This window comes from Rhinoderma darwinii, chromosome 13 (genome assembly GCF_050947455.1).
Source record: "Rhinoderma darwinii isolate aRhiDar2 chromosome 13, aRhiDar2.hap1, whole genome shotgun sequence".
NCBI classification, from domain to species: Eukaryota; Metazoa; Chordata; class Amphibia; order Anura; family Rhinodermatidae; genus Rhinoderma; species Rhinoderma darwinii.
Genome location: NC_134699.1, coordinates 40,788,171 through 40,803,730, shown reverse-complemented (window position 1 = coordinate 40,803,730; position 15,560 = coordinate 40,788,171). Strand labels below are relative to the sequence as shown.

Below are 15,560 nucleotides of genomic sequence, written 5' to 3'. Positions count from 1 at the left end.
TTGCCAGTGAAGACAATAGTTGCTGGTTTAAAGGTTTGTATAAGCTCTATCCGTAGTTACTATAAGACAAATCAGATAGAATATGAGCACTGAGCACATAACAGAAACATAATGTTGTACTGGGAGTAAAATATACATTGTTATGATCAGAGATGTAACTTGAAGTTCCTAGGCTCCAATGCATAACCTACCTACCAGGTACAGTTTATGATACTGGTGTCTTCTTATGTGGCAGACATGCCCTTGGGCACCCGCAAGTACCATGGTCTGGTTGTGACTGCTACCCTTACATTTCCGGTAGCTTCTCCCCTGGTTACGATACTTTATTCTCTACATACATTGTAGTAAATAGTACCACACGCTCCTTCCTGGGACAGCCCCAATTAAATCTCAGCTTCCACTTCCTCATTCCATCTTCCTTTTTTAAGATTCACTTCGTATTCAGCTTGCCGTTTTTTCTTTCCAGCTCATATTTAATTTGTGCCAACATCACTCGCAGCAGAGATGACACTGATCTACACATTAACCTTGGCTTTCTCTGTAGTTCTGCTTGGAGCAGCAGACGCTGTTAATCCCGGTTTGGTCGTGAGAATAACACAGAAGGGGCTGGATTATGGTATGATTCATATAATACCTGGCACCGGCATGAATGTATATTATGTGTGTATGAGCTGAATAGGTGTTAGGAGTGAATAAAAGGGTTGGTAGAAATATCCTTTATATACAGTATAATATTGCAGTATAATGCTTTCAAAAATAGAAATGTTAATAGTTGTTTTTTTTATCAATTAGCAAAATACAAAGTGAATGAACAGAGGAGAAATCTAAATCAAATCAATATTTGGTGGGACCACCCTTTACTTTAAAACAGCATAGATTATTTTATGTACACTTGCACAAAGTTATGGATTTTGTAGGATTATAGTCATGTGTATGATTCACCAATTATACCAAACAGGTGATAATGATCATCATTTTCATATGTAGGGTGAAACAGTCATTAACAGTAGCAGTAACAGCTCTGTAGAAGGCTTACAACTGGGTGAGGAACAGCCAAACTCTACTACAAAGGTGAGGTTGTGGAAGACAGGTCCACCATGGCAAGACTGAGTACAGCAACAAGACACAAGTTTGTCATAATGCATCAGCAAGGTCTCTTCCAGGCAAAGATTTCAAAGAAGACTGAGGTTTCAAGATGTGCTGTACAAGCTCTTTTAAAAAAGCACCAAAAAATGGCAACGTAGAGGACCGTAGACGCAGTGGTCGGCCAAGGACACTTAGTGCAGCAGATCAAAGACACATCATGCTTACTTCCCTTCGAAATCAGAAGATGTCCAGCAGTGCCATCAGCTCAGAACTGGAGGAAACCAGTGAGATCCAGGTACACCCATCTACTGTTCAGAGAAGTCTGGCCAGAAGTGGTCTTCATGGAAGCAGCGCAGCCAAAAAGCCATACCTTTGACATGGAAACAAGGCCAAGTGACTCAATTATGCACGAAAAAACACAGGAACTGGGGTGCAGAAAAATTTCAAAATGGGGCTGGAGAGAGGTACAATAATGAGTGTCTGCAGGCAACAGTGAAGCAGGGTGAAAGTTCCTTGCAAGTCTGGGGCTGCATTTCAGTAAATGGAGTTGGGGATTTGGTCAGGATTAATGGTATCCTCAATGCTTAGAAATACAGGCAGATACTTATCCATCATGCATTACCATCAGGGAGGCCTCTGATTGACTCCAAATTTATTATGCAGTAGGATGACCCCAAACATACAGCCAATGTCATTAAGAACTATCTTCAGCGTAAAGAAGAACAAGGAGCCCTGGATGCGATGATATGTTCCCCACACAGCCTTGATCTTAACATCATCAAGTGTGTCTGGGATTACATGAAGAGGCAGAAGAATTTGAGGAAGCCACATCCACAGAAGACATGTGGTTAGTTCTCCAAGATGTTTGGAACAACCTCGCTGCCAAGCTCCTTCAAATACTGTTTGCAAGTGTATCTAGTAGAATTGATTCTATTTTGAAGGCAAAGGGTGGTCACGCCAAATATTTATTTGATTTAGATTTCTATTCTGTTCATTTACTTCACATTTTTTTAATTGATAAAAAAAAAATATAACACTTCTATTTTTTAAAGCATACTTACTTTGCAGCATTTTTCCACAACTACCTAAAACCTTTGCACAGTACTGTATACAGCAGCTAGGGATTGTCCACACTTAACGGAATTACTGCAGAAGATTTCTGCAGAAACTAGCAGAAATTCTGCTGCTGCGGAAATTCTTTACTGCAGAAAATGGTGCGGATTTTGCTGCGTCTATTTCAATGCTGGGAGATGGTGACATCTCCTCTGAAAAACGCAGCAATTGAGTCCACTTTCCACAGCAGGAATTGACATGCTGCAGTACGAAAAATATCCACCGCTGGTCAATTTCTTGTCGGAAATTTTAAGCAGCGTGTGGATGATATTTGTTAAATCTCACCCACTTTGATGCTGCTGTATTTTGCGTATTTTCCATCCGCAATTCCAGATGGAAAATACGCAACAATTCCATTACGTGTGGACAAACCCCTAATCCTCTACTTCTCTAATTCCACTGCTGATATTACATAACACAAATGTACCGTTTCCTCAAACCTGTTTGCCAGGTTATGCTGGGAGTTGTAGTTTTTAACAGGTGGTGATCCCTAGTTTAGAGATCAGTGAATAATATGTTTAGAGCATTACTGCTTCTTACAGAGAATAATATTAGTGAACAATTTCTGAGTCTATTCTTATCATGTGAATCTCTCTTTTTACAATTGGGAAGATCGTAATGACATTGCGTGTACTCCAATTCTCTGCTCTTGATCCGCAGCAGCAAGGCTTTCCTTCACCTGGTGCAAATATTCAGTTTGCTGCCTTAGCCCTGTAACCAAATACCCTGGCACTGGCTTTACAGAACCCAGCATCGGGGGGCACCATGACTCACTTGCGCCCCCTAGCTACAATGCTGCTCTGCAGAACCCATAAGCAAACTACTGACTTGTTTATAGCATTTAATACTGTATTTGTATTTGAATTGTGCGATTTGAGAGCTACTGCCATTGCGCCCTCCCCTTGTTCACTGTAAACTGTTGATAGAACTGGAAGAGCTGGATGATGAATTCTGCAAGTTGTTACAGCAGGAGTCGGGTGGTGACAGTCATGTTTCCCAGAATGGGTGCGACTCCGTCAAACCACAATATGCAGCTACTAAATATTGATTTTTCAACTTTGTGTGCTACAGTAGCTCTACATAAGCAATGCACAACACAATTTATTATTTAGCATTAATCCCTACATCATGACTGCTGCCTCCTCACATTTATTGGGGGTTTCGGATTAGAAAAGAAAGTCTGCTTTTTTTTTCTTCAGAAACAGTGTCACTTATTTACAAGGGCTGTGTTGCAGCTCATCCCTACTGATAAAACATAAACAGGTATTCATTTATTTTCCATTGTTTATATGGCACTAGCATATCCCACAGTGTTATATACAGCGTACTGTATGTAAACATTTAAAGACATGCTGGAGCCAATTGCATAGGAAGAAAATTGATCGGTATGTTTTGAGTTATGGGTGAGGCAGAGTAACCAGAAAGAACCCTCATCAATAAAGGGGAGAATATGCAAACTCCATGCACATGTTGCTGTAATCAGATTTTTCAACAATATTCACACAATATTTGCAAGATTGTGTAGTTGGACACTTTTTTTTTTTACCTTTCTAGACTGCCTCAACATGACTAGCGCTTCGATAAACCCCAGATAAACAGTGCATATAGCATCTATATAAATAGCATCATACATTAGAATGAGATTTAGCCTCATATAGAATCCAGATAAATAGTGCCGCAAGGCATCCAGATAAATAGTCATACAGTGTAAAGATAAAAAGTGTCACAAAGCATACACATAAACAGTGTCATACAGTGTCCAGATAAATAGTGTAGCAAAGCATCCAGATAAACAGTGTCATATAGTGTCCAGATAGTGTCATATCGTGTCCAGATAAACTGTGTCATATAGTGTCCAGATAAATAGTGTAGCAAAGCATCCAGATAAATAGTCATACAGTGTAAAGATAAAAAGTGTCACAAAGCATCCACATAAACAGTGTCATACAATGTCCAGATAAATAGTGTAGCAAAGCATCCAGATAAATAGTGTCATACAGTGTCCAGATAAATAGTGTAGCAAAGCATCCAGATAAATAGTCATACAGTGTAAAGATAAAAAGTGTCACAAAGCATCCACATAAACAGTGTCATACAATGTCCAGATAAATAGTGTAGCAAAGCATCCAGATAAATAGTGTCATACAGTGTCCAGATAAATAGTGTAGCAAAGCACCCAGATAAATAGTGTCATACAGTGTCCAGATAAATAGTGTAACAAAGCATCCAGATAGATAGTGTCATACAGTGTCCAGATAAAAACTGTTGCAAAGCATCCAGATAGATAGTGTCATACACTGTGCAGATAAATTGTGTCATTATGTTTTCAGATTAAGGCCTTATTCACATTTGCATATTTGATCAGTATTTTGCATTATATTTTTTAGTCAAGACCAGGAGTAAAAAAGAGACGAAATATAAATGTTTTCATTAATTTGTTGCTGTATTGAGGATCCACAAATGGTTTTGGCTTTAAAAAGGAAGTAATATATTTATCAGATATGCATGTGCAACTAAGACCTAATAGTGCATACATTATCCAGATAAATAATGTCATTAGAGTACAGATATATTGGGGGCAATTTATTAAAACTGGCGTTTCATACGCCAGTCTTAATAGACAGAAACATTGGAGTTAAGTTTGACACATTTATTAAGAAGCGAAAACATCTTAATATACAGGTCGCATGTCTCAGCCAGGCCGTGTGCCACAATTGTGACGCAACAAACGCTACCATGCGTCATACATACCCTCCACGTCACCCATAAAATAAAAGAAAACACATACCCTCCTCACCGCTCCTCTTTTCCCTTCTTGGATCCTTCATCCTTCTAGTGCGGGTTATCCAAGGTCCTGACACCGAGCAGCGAAAGGGCCTTATATGCAATGCAGCACTTCAACGTCATCAGTGCTGCATCGCATACAACATCCTGATGCTGCCCAGCATCATTATGTTGTATGAGCCATGCTAGAGTGATGAGGGGACCCGGAGGGGAGAATAGGAGCGGTGAGTATTATTTTTTTATTTTCATTTTTATGTTGTTTTTATTTTTTATTTAACTGTCTAATGGGAAGGGGGGGTGCGGGTGTAAGTTTGATCAGAGAGGCAAGGTACAAGGCTCATCACAGGGATTTGACCCGCAGAGTGAAATCTACAACAAGTAGGACCTGGCATAGATTTTCACTGTCATTTATGCCAGTTTTCTGGCGTAAACAATAATAAATTTGTTTGGCCGTATGGGCCATGCCCCTTTCCCCGAATCCACGCCCCATTTCCACAAATTTGGCGAGGATGGGGAAAAAAGGCCCTTTTGTGACTTTTCTTTGCCAGAAACCTGGGGTAGAAAGGTTGATAAACAGATAGATATTGCATACATTGTCTATGACACAGTGCCGAGGCTCTGGCTGGGGATTCCGCTCCTGGAGGAGCCCCTAACATCACTGTCCATATATGAATAGTGCTGTCAGGGACTTCTCCAGCTGCAGAATCCCCGGCCAGAGTGTCGGCAACGCTCCGGCCAGGGATTCCGCTTCAGGAGTAGCCCCTGACCATATATGAATAGTGACATCAGGGGCTTCTCCAGGAGCGGAATGCCTGGCCAGAGCATCGGCAAAGCTCTGACCATGAATTCTGCTTCAGGAGGAGCCCCTGATGTGACTGTCCATATATGGATAGTAACATCATGGGCTTCTCCAGGAGCGGAATCCCCAGCCAGACCATCAGCAATGCTCTGGCCAGGGATTCCGCTCTAGGAGAAGCCCCTGATGTCAATGAACATATATAGACAGTGATGTCAGGGATTCCCTCCTGGAGAGGAATTCCCGGCCAGAGTGTCGACAACGCAATATATGGACATATATGGACAGTGACGTCAGGAGCTCCCCCTGGAGCGGAATACCTAGCCAAAGCATGGCCAATGCTTTGGCTAGGGATTCCACCCCTAGAGGGAGTACCAATGGCTACAGTAGGGGGTTAGTGCATCTACAGGGGCATTACACTTTATGGGTCAGCTATGGAGCATTATGCTGTATGGGGGATTTGGACATTATACTGCATTGGGACAACTGTGTGGGCATTACACTGTATGGGGCATCTGTGTGGGCATTATACTGTATGGGGGCATCTTTATTGGCTTTATACTGTATGGGTGCATCTGTGGGATATTATACCGTATGGTGGCAGCTATGGGGGCATTATAATGTATGGTGGCAGCTAGAGGTCATTATACTGGTGGGGGCAGCTATTTGGCTACAAATGCTGCATTGGTTGTCCCTCTTTGCTATATTTGAAAGTTGGGGTTATGCACAGATGACAGCTTATTCTGAAAGTCACCTGAAAAGTTAGGTTAGCCTTAACTTTATTGATGAATATAAAACTTGTGCTTCCTTTTCAGCTCGTCAACAAGGGATGATTGTTCTACAACAGAAACTCTCAACTATTCGGCTGCCAGATTACTCAGGGTCTTATGATGTTGGAGTCCTGGGAAATGTGAAGTACAACATCAACGGGTAAAGAGGTTGACTAATTTTAATGTTAGGATAGACCATCAATGTGTGATTGGTGTGGGTCTGACCCCTGGGACCCCCACCAATCAGCAGAATGAAAGTGTTGTCGTGCTCCAAAGAGTGACATGGCCTTTTCATTGTTATTTTACCTTTGGCAAAGGGAAAATGGGGAGGGGGAAAAAAAAGAAAAAGGAAAGGCGCTCCTCTAAGGTAATAACATCATAGGGACAGTTAAAATGAACTTCACGTGCAGGATCTTATCTACGATAACTGACCTTTTCGTGTTGTGAAGGTTCATTGGCACAACTCTATTTTGATGCGTGATGAGTCTTTGACTCTATGGTTCACAGTGTGCTAGCCCTTGGAGTTTGTAACGAGTTTGGCTTGGTAGAGCTCCCTCATTATCAAGACAAAGCCAGTGGAAACAGAAAAAGGACTCCTTTTGGGCGCTCCTGTGTTCACAGTGATTCGATGTGTTTTTTTTTAGAAAAAAGTTTGTAATTCACGGGAAAGAAACTTTGTTTAAAAAGATTCTTTATTATTTATTCAGCAATGAAACGTGTTTTGACGAAGTTCTTCATCAGATGCAAGGTCAAAATGCGTTGCATTCCTTAATAGAAAATAAAGAACCTTTTTAAACAAAGTTTCTTACCCGTGAATTACAAACTTTTTTCCACCCATCAATAAAAACACTTTGGATCATTGTGAACACAGGAGCGCCCAAATCGAGTCTTTTTTCTGTTTCCACTGGATCTCTCTTCATTGTTTACACAGATGCAGTCTTTTGTCCATACGGGCAGCTTAGTCCCATTCATGTTAAAACCCCTTTGATGGTAAAAAAGGAACATTAGTTTTTAATTTCTTTTGAAAAAGAAAATGGTCACGTGTTAGTAACATTGTGAAACATTGCACTGTTGATATTTTCACTTCCTTAAAATGAAGGAAACTGGAACCAACATAAAAAAAAGTGAAGTACGAGTACCCACCAACATTCTAAAATAAAAAATAGGTACACATCCCTCCTATTCCCCATGCTGCATTACCAAGCATGTAGATGATACAGAAAACAATTCCCATTCACCCAGGAAAACTTAGATTTAGAAGCTTTAGTTGACGGTGGATCATTATAACTTTTCACTTCAGTGAATCACAGAGCTTCACTGTCTCTGACGGTTAAGAGATATTAGGGAATAGTATAAGTAGTACCACATGGTTTGGGAGATACAGACTAAAAAAAATTAGTACTGTGCTAACAAATTGGTACAGTTGGAGAATAAGTAGTATGTGGTTGAGAAACTACAATTTACAGCATGCATTAATACCACCTGGCAAAATACCAATAGGAATTTTTTGGTTAGAGCCTAACCTTTAATGTGAGATTTATTTCACTTTTTAGCAATTTAAGATAGTGATACAATTGTATCCATAAAGTTCGTTCACTAGCGCTTGCGCACTTTACATTGACATATGTAATAAGTTCAGATAGGACAAGGATGAGATTTAAATGGTTAATACCATCACACTCTAGTATTTATATTTTATTTTAGAATTTTCCTGGTTTTTATTTATTTTTATATTTTTATATATTTAAAAAAAAAAAAAAAAAATATATATATATATATATATATATATATATATATATATATATATATATTATATTTAAATATTTTAATTCCAAGTTGGGACCGGTACCCTCCTTGTCACAAGGTGTGTGCCAGGAACTGATGCAGCATGAGCAGCTGCTCTAGGAGTTCCTCTATATGAATCTCTTGTATTTCAGCTACTGCTGCTATAGAGATCTCTGTGCAGCTCTCTTATTAGCAGATCAGCTGCTTTATCAAGCACAGTGAGATCTCTATAGCAGCAGTAGCTGAAATACAAGAGATTCATATAGAGGAACTCCTAGAGCAGCTGCTCATGTTGCATCAGTTCCTGGCACACACCTTTTGACAAGGAGGGTACCGGTCCCAACTTGGAACGAAAATATTTAAATATAATATTTATTTATTTATTTTATTTTTTTAAATAAAAAAAATATATATATAAAAATATAAAAATAAATAAAAACCAGGAAAATTCTAAAATAAAATATAAATACTAGAGTGTGATGGTATTAACCATTTAAATCTCATCCTTGTCATATACGAATTTATTACATATGTCAATGTAAAGTGCGCAAGCGCTAGTGAACGAACTTTATGGATACAATTGTATCATTATCTTAAATTGCTAAAAAGTTAAATAAATCTCACATTAAAGGTTAGGCTCTAACCAAAAAATTCCCATTGGTATTTATCCAGTGAAACACATATCTTACTCAAGGGAAAAACCACGTAAATGTACTATTGCACAGTGAATAATACCACCTGGCAGAAGCAATTTTGTTTAGTTTGTACTGGCCAAACTATGGGGCACTGCTTCTACTGCTTTCTAAGTTCTGCACTTTTGTCAATGTAGTCCAGGATTACTACCACAGCAGTTTCTTGGAATCCAATTTGCATAATAAATGACATGGAGTCTGAAGACACGTTCCTTCCTGGAGTAGAAACCAGTCAGGATTTTCCATTCATGATCATTTATATGGAACTACCTTTGGTTCTGCTACTGAATTAGGATTTTTATGGTGTTCTTTTCAGTCCTTACAATATGGTGGGTTTTATTTTAGATGATCAAAGTCCAATATTAAGTCCAATATGTTTAGTTTTAGGTCTAGAATTTGTCAGGTGAACAGGGAGGGCTTTGGGGTCCATAGTTCACCAACACTTTTAAGAAGGAGGGAAGAGGTAGGATTTTTCCTTCTTTTACATTTTGTTGTTCATGTACATATTGTTTGGGAATGCCGTGAGTGTATAACCTTCTATTTTCTTCTGCAGTATGGTTATAACCAATTTCCAGTTGCCCAGTTCACAAGTCACTCTTCTTCCCAATGTTGGACTGAAGCTCTCCATCTCCGGGGCCTACATTGAAATACATGGAAAATGGGGAGTACGTTATCTGTTCATGTAAGGAATATTTTTCAATGGAGTTATTGTGTGAAGTTATCTAATAAAGGACAGTATTTACAGATTGGTCTTAAAGCGGGCCCTTGTGGTTCTGGTCGTTCAGGGGTTGTCCTGTTTCAAAATTACATATCAGACATGTAAAAAAATATATTGGTGGGGTTCTTGAATCCCGAACCCCCTTTGATGCTTTGAATAAAGGGGTTCTGTCACTTGTTACAGTGGAACCTCATCTGCTGTGATCTGATGCATGTTATTCTCAGCCTCAAATTGGTTGAAGATAAAAGCTCTTTAATTTCAGTAGCTCCATGCTCCATGATTTGTCACCCATTTCAGAGGCATATATACAGTATAGTAAAGGGTCCACAAAAAAATGCCCTCATCCTGTCCTCACTGTCAGAAAATGGGATTCCTCAACACCGCCTCCATTTCCGTAACTTTGTACATTTGAGTGTCTTTTACAATTCTTCTTGTTACATAACCATGGCACCTTCTACCATTCATACCACCAGAAGACCTTCCCAAGATCAATGGAAGTCTATAGTATCTGTACTCTTACACAGTGGCGGCAACATAAATAAGTGAGGATACATCACAGAAATATCCCTAGACAAAGTGTAGATTGGGCGTTGCCACATCCCCCCACCCGGTCCTATTGTTTTTCTTCCATTTCGCATTAACTTATATACTTATGGCATCGTGTAGAACTCTGCCTAAGAATACTATTTATGTTAGACAATATACAATTTATAATGCTGCAGCAATAATAATATAATTCATGGGGGCACCCAAAATAATCAACTATTACAGAGAACTTACCCCTAAAATAGAAAAAGAAAACGCCAATAAATATGTTTGTGATGGGCTCATCTATAAAGTTGTTTAAAGTTTAGAAAAGTTGGATGATGATGACCATTAGATCTTTAATGGGGGATGTCACTGCCAGAATTATAAATGTCAAATCTGCCTAGGAATAAGTTTATTTTGTTGAGTATTTTCAATAAGTGATTTTTCTTCTTTTTACAACTAGATCATCTGATGGTGACTTTGAATTAAAGGTCTTGGGGATCTCAATTTCCGTAGGTCTGAGTTTAGGAAGCGATGGTTCTGGTCGACCCACAATATCTACTTCTGGTTGCAGTGCCCACATCTCAGACATGCAAGTGCATTTTTCTGGTGGACTTGAGTAAGTTACATGATCTTATCTTATATATATATATATATATACAGGTATATTTTGACTAAAGATTGTCTTAAAAATATGAGGACCTCACTTTGAAAATGTGTAGAGAACAATTTGGATGACAGTCATAGGTGAACTGTTAACAAAAGCATAAAAAAGATGCTCCTCCTTATCTTCTGATATCAGAGGAACCACTAATAGCATCGGCCAAACCAGTATTTTCCAACCTTCTTGGTGTGCTCATTGGACCCAAATCCAAGTGTGACTTTGGGTCCACTGAATTTTTTTTTTTAGTAGTTGGCAGCTGCAAATGTTGTTCACCCATCCACCAGAGACACAAGTGATGTATCTGAAAAGGGCACCAGTGTTAAAACTGTCACTGGAAGATGTCAACAGGCTAGGAACCATATCACTGGCACTTGGCACCTCGGCAGCACTGGAATAACATCACTTGAACCTGCTCAGATGCTAATAGTAAAGGTTAATGATATAGTGTTTTTTATAACGGTCCACCATATCCTGTTTAAAATGACATGAAGTTGTAGTACTTTTAACTTGAAATGTTTTCCACAGTTGGCTCATTAACCTCTTTGATGACGTCATCGCATCATCCTTAAGAAACTCCATGCGAAACCAGGTAACTTTCCCACGATTGTAAGGTGTACACAGTATTTGTATAAATATAGGAAAATGTAAGATGGACATGGGCCATTGAAATCCCAGGATTCCAGGTGGAAGACCTCGGTCTGCATGATTTATCAACCTTTTCACTACCATCAATTTTAAACTAACAACAATGTGTCTGATACTTTTACAGAAAGATCTGTTTCAGGAAATCTAAGTTGATGCTTTTTGAATAGTTAAATGTCCATATTTATTTAAAAAAATTTAAAGGATATGTAAACCTTTAAAATGCATTTTTTATTTTAATAAAAAGATCAGTCAGTGTGATTGGTTCAATTTTTTAACTAGTTTTTATTAAAAATGTGTTTTACTTTTTGAGATACAGCTGCTCTGTATTCTCTATACAGAGCAACTGTATCGTTCACTAAGAACTAAATCCATCAGTCCCGCGTACTGCGGACCTGACAGGAACAGGATTTAGAACTACATACAGCTGCTCTGTATAGAGAATACAGAGCAGCCGAATCTCAAAAAGTAAAACACATTTTTAATAAAAACTAGTTATAAAGTTGCACTAACCACACTGACTGACCTTTGTATTTAAAAAAAAAATGCCTTTCAAAGGTTTACATAGCCTTTAAGTTAAAGTTTGTTTTCCTTTAGATTTGTCCAATGGTCGTTGATGCAGTTAAAAATCAACTGGAGCCTGTTTTGAGAAGTTTACCAGGTACAGTACTGAACTATAAAAATACAAAAAGCTTTATATAGTCTTCACACGTCACATATTTTTATGCAGATTTTCAGTCCACAACAATTTACAGTACAATGCATATGAATGGGGTTTTCAAAAATCTGCACAGAATTCACAGCATACTGCGGATTTTCAAATGTGCAGCATCTCAGTATTGTTGGGGATTTGCTGAAGATTTTTACATGGATTTCACCCTCTGCTATGGAATTTTCACTGCAGATCTTACTGGAAAATTCAAAGTAAATGCGCTGCAAATCCACAAACAAATCCGCCACATATGAACTTTAAAGATGACATTGAGTAAGGTGGATTAAAGTCTTTGAACTTAGATCCCTACCAATTCAGAAAACATAGTAATATTTCTAGTAATGGAAATCTTGGATCGTCATAAGGGGCTTTAATCTGTATATGGCCCTGCAACCCCTAAATGACTTCAATCATGAAGACAACCCATTTTTAATTGAAGCTGGGTCTGTTTTCAGAACACCCGGCGATCAGCTGTTATTGCCATGGGAAGCTGTGGCCAGTCATACATTTTTGGAAAATTTAGTATTACTGTATATTCTGGCCATTCAAATAAACGTAAACCATGGCCGTGCCAGGTCAGCAAGAGGAAGAGCCACACTTTGCAGCGACTCTCCAATCTGGCTAATAGATGGAGATCCCTAGTGGGTGACACCTTTTATTATGTCCTTATGCTCTTATAGGTCATATGGAAAGAAGTTTTCTTCATGAGACAACCAATTTAATTCTGTGCCTTAGCTTACAGTTTCTCTTTCCAGCCAATGCTATGGAGGTACTGTAGCTGTCACTGTTATGGGTGTGCTGTGGATAGCTCTGTGATGAAACACTGTGGCTGACAGTGTTATCGGTCCAGTGTGGCTGGCTCTGCTCTGGGCCTCGGTGGCTGGCAATGTTATGATAGTACTACAATTACTGATGTTATGGGGGCACAGTGACTAGCTCTCTGTGGCTAGAAACGTTATAGATCAGTATGGCCGTCAGATTTATGGAGGGACTGTCATTTGCCCCATGATGGTAGTATTGTATTTGGCTCTGTTATAGTGCACTGTCACTAGCCTTCTGATGATGACGAAGTCTTTGGCTTTGATATGTGGGTAAAATGTATCAGATGTCATACTTTATATAGTCATTGAAAAACATATTTGTTTTACAGTTACTTCCAAAATTGATCATGTGGCAGCTATTGATTACTCTTTGACGGGACCTCCAACTGTGACAGCTGACAATCTGGATGTACAATTGAAGGTACTGTCTGAAAAAAAAGATCCCTATGTTGGTAGTCAACAATGAGCCCCTGGAGCTATTAAGAGATCATCAATTGAGACTGGGAATGCAACATGACGGAAGATGCAGTATAAAGCCCAATTATGTATTTTATCAACAAGACATTGGCAAAAGTGCCTGAAACGTTGACAATAGTGATCAAAACAAAAATCTGTGTGTTCAATGTACTGCATAAACAGCGTGCAATAAGTGCCCCCCCCCCCCCCAGTGGTGACTGTGGGTAGCCAGACTTTTACCATTTGAATATAAGACTAAACAGGGGATTTGGAGCTCTGTATCATAAAATGGAGCATTGATAAGATATATTAAGAAAAGAATCAGCACAGAATGATATGACTTATGGTACATTCACATACGGCAGATTCATTGCAAAAAGTTCTGCAACTAAAAATTACACTCCTCCATACATATGAATGTGGTTGTTTCTGCAGCATCTGCATGAATTTCTGCGAGCCTCATTCAGATGAATAGTAGAGTCACTGAAATTTCTGCAACAAATCTGTTCCATAAATCTGTGAACTTACAGTACCTTAAAAACGAGATGTGGAGGTGGAGATCCACAGGCTAGTATATTACATAGTTAAGTTAATAAAACTGGTATCTGCAATTCTATTATGTATATTGTATATATACATTTAAAACCTAATTACTTTTTATATCCATAGGGAGAATTTTTTGAACAGTCGCACCGCACCCCACCACCATTCTCACCACAGCCTCTGTCCATACCAGATGACCACAGTCTTATGGTGTACTTTGCAGTCTCTGACTATCTATTTAATACTGCTGGATTTGTCTATCAGTCTGCTGGAAAGCTTATCTTCAATGTGACTGATGACATGGTATGACAAACAACTAAAAAGCTATAAACAATATTGTGTCAAGTGGTTATATTTACAGTATTTTAGCTTAAAGCCCTGTTCACACAGAGTATTTTTGCAGGCGGAAAAATCTGCTGAGGCTGATTTTGACCTGCCTGCACTCTCTTTGCTGAGTGTTTCGTGCCGATTTTCGGCCGCAGCCATTGAGCGTCGCGGGAAAAACGTCTCCGCCTCTTTATTGAAATCAATGGGAGGTGTTTTCGGCACATTTGTGGCGTGGTTCCCGACGCGTTTTTCCCGTCAAAAACGGCACCAAAAAACTCTATGTAAATAAAATGGTCAGACCATGCGCAACTCCTTCTTTTTGAAGACAAGATCGGAGACAGATTGCTCATCCTTAGATATTGTATTGCAGTCATCAACTTGATACTACAGCACATGGATTAATGTCAATGAATGAAGCAAAGCACGCTTAATATGTTTAACCTTTTTTATTAAGATGCCTAGTTTTCCAATATGGTATAAAAAACACCCTGGTCCTCGGGTAATTCTATATATTGGAAACACACTACCTATATATCATCCTTATTGACTTGTAAAATAGCCAAAACTTAGGGACATTCCATCATATCTAAATAACAGCATCGAAAATAATAGTATAAATCCTAAAAGACCGTTATATAATGTAATTGTTAGGGGGGATTCACACGAGCGTGTATTCGGTCCGTGCGGGCCGCGTGGTTTTCACGCGGCACGCATGGACCAATACAAGTCTATGGGGCAGTACAGACAGTCCGTGCTTTTTGCGCAGCGTTTGTCTGCTGCGCAAAAAGCGCGACAGGTTCAATAACTCTGCGTATTTCGCGCATCACGCACCCATTGAAGTCAATGGGTGCGTGAAAATCACGCGCACCACACGGAAGCACTTCCGTGGGACGAGCGTGATTCGCGCAACAGCAGTGAAAAGGATGAATGAAAACCGAAAAGCACCACGTGCTTTTCTGTTTCCGAACATCCAAACGGAGTGTCTTTGCGATGAGCGAAGCCGGACAAGCGTACCGAACTTCACCGGGTTCGGCCAAACTCGTTTTGGCCGATCCCGGCAAAAAAATTATCGGTACGTGACGTCAGGAGATAGTCACTGTCCATGGTGCTGAAAGAGTTAAAC

The 15,560-nt window shown here is 39.3% G+C and overlaps 1 protein-coding gene across 1 annotated transcript in view; it reads left to right on the top strand.

Annotated features, from left to right (window-relative positions):
• Positions 1–424: 424 nt before the first annotated feature.
• Positions 425–15,560, top strand: part of LOC142666492 (bactericidal permeability-increasing protein-like) — a 34,508-nt gene continuing 19,372 nt past the window's right edge. The window contains exons 1-8 of the mRNA XM_075846559.1: positions 425–616; positions 6,595–6,709; positions 9,580–9,708; positions 10,736–10,891; positions 11,462–11,525; positions 12,176–12,239; positions 13,441–13,532; positions 14,237–14,413. Of these exons, the coding sequence (XP_075702674.1) occupies positions 505–616; positions 6,595–6,709; positions 9,580–9,708; positions 10,736–10,891; positions 11,462–11,525; positions 12,176–12,239; positions 13,441–13,532; positions 14,237–14,413 (909 nt within the window). The 5' untranslated portion in view covers positions 425–504. The remainder of the gene's footprint in view (positions 617–6,594; positions 6,710–9,579; positions 9,709–10,735; positions 10,892–11,461; positions 11,526–12,175; positions 12,240–13,440; positions 13,533–14,236; positions 14,414–15,560) is intronic.